The 6,400-nt window shown below is 43.9% G+C and overlaps 1 protein-coding gene across 1 annotated transcript in view; it reads right to left on the bottom strand.

The window, feature by feature from the left end:
- The window catches only part of SAMHD1 (SAM domain and HD domain 1), a 73,856-nt gene that overhangs the window by 9,183 nt on the left and 58,273 nt on the right, over positions 1-6,400 (bottom strand). The window contains exons 14-15 of the mRNA XM_011975012.1: positions 3,179-3,283; positions 2,561-2,698 (exon numbers count right to left, since the gene is read on the bottom strand). Of these exons, the coding sequence (XP_011830402.1) occupies positions 2,561-2,698; positions 3,179-3,283 (243 nt within the window). The remainder of the gene's footprint in view (positions 1-2,560; positions 2,699-3,178; positions 3,284-6,400) is intronic.

Below are 6,400 nucleotides of genomic sequence, written 5' to 3'. Positions count from 1 at the left end.
ATGCCTAGCATATAGCCAACTTTTTTATTTCCACTCATTCTAATTTCAATTCTAGTGAATTTTATAAATGTAAACAAATATGTCACTTTCCTGCTTAAAACCCTTCAGTGCTGATGCTCCCTACTGCTCTTGGCTGACAGGACTGTGCATAAAGCCCCAGACACCTCCACACTCTATGCTCCTTCCTGAAATACACCATATTCTTTCTCATCTTCCGAATTAATCCTGTGGTGTCTATGCCTCAACCCCTCCCCTACCGCCACCTCCTGCTGCCAGCCCTTAACCCAGACGACTCCTCACTCAACCTTCAGGTCTCAGTTTATAAGCCCTTCTTTAAATCAGCTTTTCCTGACCAACTAAGACCAGCTAAATCCTCCTTGTTTTTCCTCCTCTAAGACTGTGTACTCACCCTACACCCAAAGTACTTACCATGCTCCTATAATTATTAATTTATGGAGTAAAATTAATAATTATTATTATCCCCAACTAGATTGTTATCCCCAACCTGAATGGGATCCATGGGTTATTAGGAACTCTCTATCTTACGTACTATTCCAGGTACCTAACAAGGGCATGGCAAAATACTCACTCAGTGAGTAAATGTACCAAATTTATAGTAGTTACCATGACACAGCCAAACTTTAATAGCCTCTCTTGACTCTCTGTTTCCAGCCTCTCCAAGTTCCAGTCTACCTGCAGCTAGAGTTCTCAGTGGTTTAGTTTCAGTGATTTAATTTCACAGTACCTAGGAGAGACATACAGCTGACCCTCTGCATCCATGGGCAGATTCAACCAACTGTAGATAGCAAATGTGAGGCGGGGAGAAATGGATGCCTGTGTCTATACTGAGCATGTACAGAGTTTCTTCTTGTCATGATTCCCTAAACAATACAGTATTAACAACTATTTACATAGGATTTACATTGTAGTAGGTTTTATAAGTAATCTAGAGATATTTAAAGTATAAAAGAGGATATGCATAGGTCATATGCAATCACTACACCATTTTATATAAGGGACTTGAGCCTCCGTGGATTTTTCTATCTGTGGGGTCTGTGGGGGTCCTGGAGCCAGTTCCCCACAGATGCCAAGGGACAATTCTACTCTTATTCCCTCGGGTTTCACTCTAGTTGGAGCAGACACACATTCAGGCAGATCCTACAGAGCATGGCAACTTTTGAATGTGCTCAGTGATCCCCTCCCCACTGTACGGAGAAAAGAATCTCCCAGCCAATTATCCAAGGTTCTCCATAATCCAGTCCACTCTTCCCATTTAACCTCTCCACACTTAACAGTAAGAATTTTCTGGCTGGGCATGGCGGCTTCCACCTGTAATCCCAGCACTTTGGGGGGCCGAGGTGGGCAGATCACAAGGTCAGGAGATCGAGACCATCCTGGCTAACATAATGAAACCCTGTCTCTACTAAAATTCAAAAATTTAGCCAGGCATTGTGGCACGTGCCTACTTGGGAGGCTGAGGCAGGGGAATCGCTTGAACCCGGGAGGCAGAGGTTGCAGTAAGTGCAGTTGTCACTGCAGCCTGGGTGACAAAGCAAGACTCCATCCCAAAAAAATGAATGAATGAATGAATTAAAAAAAAATAATTTTCTACCCTGGACAGACAGGTCTCCTCATGGTCCCCAAAATACTCTCAGCTCATTCCAGCTTCATGCCTTTGTTTATGCTCCTCCCATTGCCAAATATACCCTTCATTCTCCCTGCTGCTCATCCAAAAAACCCTGCCTTCTAGATCTAGCAGATCCTGCCCCTTCACCAGGCTTCTCCCAGAGATCTCCCAACTCTCTGAATCCTCAGATATCTTGCCTGGGTCATGCCGTGTGGCACTTGATAAAGCACCGACATCCTGAGCTATGCTTTCATGTCTCACCCTATACTTTGTTCCCTTTAGCACCTGACACACAGGGAGGTGTGAGGGAGAGTTCCAGACTAGGCAGTAAAGCACTGTTTCCCTGCTTGCCAATTATATTCATTCATTCAGTCAATAAATGCCAACTGGCCACATTGTCTGCGCAGACACCTACTATGTGTAGGTCAGTAAGAGACAATTTTAACAACATTCTCTACAGGGTTGGCAACTGTGGCTTGGCTCCTCTTCCCTCTACTCTCATTCTTGATCATTTAAATAGTTAACTAATATACAGAAGTAACCAGGTTTAGAAACATGAAGTCTATTATCAATTGTATGTTAAACAAGTTAACTACTCAGCTTTGGTAACCTCTGAAAGATGGAGACACCGAACAACTTTCCAGGGCCACTGGTGAACAACATTAGAAAGCATTATTTACATGTTCACATTTTTATCTTTTATTATTAGGACAATAATGCTAAACAGTATCCATTACCAACTCCTGTAGGAAGAAATCACTGGCTGACACAGATTCAGACATTTTAAAAGGAAAGAAAGTGAAAGACCTTATTTTCAAAACCATAACCAAGTGACTACAACTTAAATGGGAACTTTTCAGCAGATAGAATTATTTTTGGTTTTTACTTAAAAATAAAAAATTGTGCAAAGTTTGTGAGTAACAGGCCACCTACCTGAGGCTTGGTGAAATTTCTGTCTGCGCACCACTGAACAAAATGTTGTTTTGCGGCATACAAACTCTTTCTGTCCATCTTCTTACAATATACTCGAATCAGCTGCTCTGCAAATTTCTCTGGCAGAAGTCGTGAAACCTTTTTAAAATGAAGAGATTTCACTATCACCTTGAATTCACACATTGGAGATACCAGCTGGTCCCTAGGCTCCTAACTATTTCTTTTTTTTCGAGACAAGGTCTCCCTGTCATCCAGGCTGGAGTGCAGTGGCACAATCACAGCTCACCGAGGCCTTGACCTCCCAGGCTGAAGTGATCCTCCCACCTCAGCCTCCTAAGTAGCTGGAACTACAGGCATTAGCTACCATGCCTAAGTTTTTTATTTTTTATAGAGATGGGGTCTCGCTTTGTTGGCCAGGCTGATCCTAAGCTCTCGGTCTCAAGTGATCTTCCTGCTTCAGCCTCCCAAAGCACTGGGATTACAGGTATGAGCTACTGTGCCAGGCCCACTTTAATTGTAAAGATACGCCTTAAAACCTAATTTGCATATAAAATGCTAATTTACCATAAAGATTTGCTACATGCCATTACAGTATATTTGTTCTGCCTAAGTAGTTACCTGGTTTTTCGTAATCCTGATTGGTCTGTTGGGGTCAGTCTTACAATAGAAGCTAACATGATCAATTGGATTATTTTCTTGCATTCCATAATCCATGTTGATAACCTAAATAAAAGCAATACATAAGTAATCATATAGCAACCAGGAGAACTGAATTCAGGGCTGTAGGAGCATAACAAGAAATGGAACAGAGGCTGGGCACGGTGGCTCAGGCCTGTAATCCCAGCATTTTGGGAGGCCAAGGCAGGTAAATCATGAGGTCAGGAGTTCAAGACCAGCCTGGCCAACATACTGAAACCCCCGTCTCTACTAAAAATACAAAAATTAACTGGGCATGGTGGCATGCGCCTGTAACCCCAGTTACTCGGGAGACTGAGGCAGGAGAATTGCTTGAACCTGGGAGGTGGAGGTTGCAGTGAGCTGAGATCGCACCACTGCACTCCAGCCTGGCAACAGAGTGAGACTGTGTCCCCCCACCCCTACCCCCAAAAAAAAGAAAAGAAAAAGAAATAGAACAGAGCCTTCTGGGGATTCGGAAGTAAGAATGTTGATAAGGTGACTCATGATGGAATAAAAATAACTGGTTCATGACCACTCTTAGGGATTTGGTATTGAAATCTGGGGAAGAATGGGAAATGTACTTGTGTGTTCAATCTAAGTATGGTGTAAACTCAATCCCTGCTATGTGACAGATACAGGTAGACACTAGAGGTACAACAAGGACACTTTAAAATAAAATCCCAGACCGAACGCAGTAGCTCACTTGAGACCAGGAGTTCGAGACTACCCTGGTCAACATGGTGAAACACTGTCTCTACCAAAAATACAAAACAAAACAAAACAAAACAAAATTAGCCAGATATGGTGTTATGTACCTGTGGTCCAAGCTACTTGGGAGGCTGAGGCACAAGAATTGCTTGAACCTGGCAGGCGGAGGTTGCAGTGAGTTGAGATTGCGCCACTGCACTCCAGCCTAGGCAACAGAGCGAGATTCTGCCTCCAAAAATAAATCAGTAAAGAAAATTCTAGCCCCCACAAACCAGGCAGCCCTAGATTAAAGTTCAACAAATAATTATAAAAGTATACAACCACAGTTGAAAAGCAAAGAGTGCTTTGAAATGTTCTAACAGGGTACCTGATGTAGCCTAGGGTGCCCGGACAGTGACTGAAAACATTTTCCTGGGAAAGTGACTTTACTAAGTGAGCAAGAAACAAACAGGCTTAGGTGGGAAGAAAAAGAATTGCAGGCAGAAGAAAAAGAATTGCAGGCAGAAGAAACAGCTCAGAGGCAGAGAGTACTGAAACTATCTCCTGGATTTAGCAACTCTGAAGTCACTGGAGATCCTGGAGAGAGTATAGTGATGGCAACAGAGAAAAAGATTCCAGAGAAAATGAGAAACAGAAATGTAAGAGGCGTGATGGCTCATGCCTGTAATCTCAGCACTTTGGGAGGTCGACGCGAGTGGATCACAAGGTCAGGACATCAAGACCAGCCTGGCCAATATCGTGAAACCCCATCTCAACTAAAAATACAAAAATTAGCTGGATGTGGTGGCAGGCACCTGTAGTCCTGGCTACTCAGGAGACTGAGGCAGGAGAATTGCTTGAACCCAGGAAGTGGAGGTTGTAGTGAGCCAAGATCGGGCCACTGCACTCCAGCCTGGGCGACACAGTGAGACTCTGCCTCAAAAAAAAAAAAAAAAAAAAAGTAAGAGAAGGCAACTCTTAGAAGTTTGGCTGTTCAGAGGAGGCAAGACGTTAAAGAAAACAAAATTACAGCTAGATAGGAGGAGTAAGTTCTAGGGTTCTATAGTTCTGTAGGATGACTACGACTATAGTTAACAGTAATTTCCTTTGTTTTGACATAGAGCCTTGCTCTGTTGCTCTGACTGGACTGCAGTGGCACAATCTCGGCACACTGCAACCTCCGCCTCCTGGGTTTAAGTGATTCTCCTGCCTCAGCCTCCTAAGTAGCTGGGATTACAGGCATGCACCACCACACCCAGCTAAGTTTTGTATTTTTAGTAGAGATGGGGTTTCACCATGTTGACCAGGCTGGTCTCAAACTCCTGGCCTCAAGTGATTCACCCGCCTCGGCCTCCCAAAGTGCTGTGATTACAGGCATGAGCCACCATGGCCGGCCTAGTTAACAGTAATCTATTACACAGTTTTTTTGTTATCTTTGATATGGAGTCTCTCTGTCGCCAGGTTGGAATGCAGTGGCTCGATCTCGGCTCACTGCAACCTCTGCCTCCCAGGTTCAAGCAATTTTCCTGCCTCAGCCTCCCAAGTAGCTGGGACAACAGGCGCATGCCATCACACCTGGCTAATTTATTTTATTTTATTTTAGTAGAGACAGGGTTCCACCATGTTGGCCAGGATGGTCTCGATCTCCTGACCTCATGATCCACCTGCCTCGGCCTCCCAAAGTGCTGGGATTACAGGCATGAGCCACCGTGCCCGGCTTATTACATAGTTTTAATTAGCTTGAAGGAAAATATTAAATGTCCCCAACACAGAGAAATGATAAATGTTTTAGATGATGCATATGCTAACTGCCCTGATCTGATCATCAGACATTTATATACACTATGTACCCCATAAAAATGGGACAGTTATCATTTGTCAGTTTAAAAAATACATAAAATAAAAACATAAAGGAAAAAAAAGACAGCAAGAAAGAAGTACCTGGAGAGGAATTTGGTACCTTAGAAAGGTAAGGGAAGATGAGTCTGACCCTGAAAAAGAGGAGAGGGGTGAAGAGCAGTGTGGTGTTCATGATTTTCTTGAGACAGGCTCTTGCTATGTCGCCTAGGCTAGAGTGCAGTGGTGCGATATCAGCTCACTGCAACCTCCACCTCCTGGGCTCAAGCGATCTTCCCACCTTGGCCTCCTGAGTAGCTGGGACTATAGGCGTGCACCACCACACCTGGATGATTTTTGTGTTTTTGGTACAGATGGGGTTTTGCTGCAGCAAGCCATGATCATGCCACTGCACTTCAGCCTGGGACACAGACAGAGACCCTGTCTCAAAATAAACAAAAGTTTAAACTAACATTGGTTGGGTGCAGTGGCTCATGCCTGTAATCCCAGCACTTTAGGAGGCTAAGGCAGCAAGATTGCTTGAGGCCAGGAGTTTGAGACCAGCCTGGGCAACAGAGTGAGACCCTATCTATACAAAAAAATTTAAAAATTAGCTGGGCATGGTGGCATGTGTCTGTT

The sequence above is a fragment of the Mandrillus leucophaeus genome, unplaced genomic scaffold, assembly GCF_000951045.1.
Source record: "Mandrillus leucophaeus isolate KB7577 unplaced genomic scaffold, Mleu.le_1.0 Scaffold150, whole genome shotgun sequence".
NCBI lineage: Eukaryota > Metazoa > Chordata > Mammalia > Primates > Cercopithecidae > Mandrillus > Mandrillus leucophaeus.
This window is presented reverse-complemented; position numbering and strand designations above follow the sequence as displayed.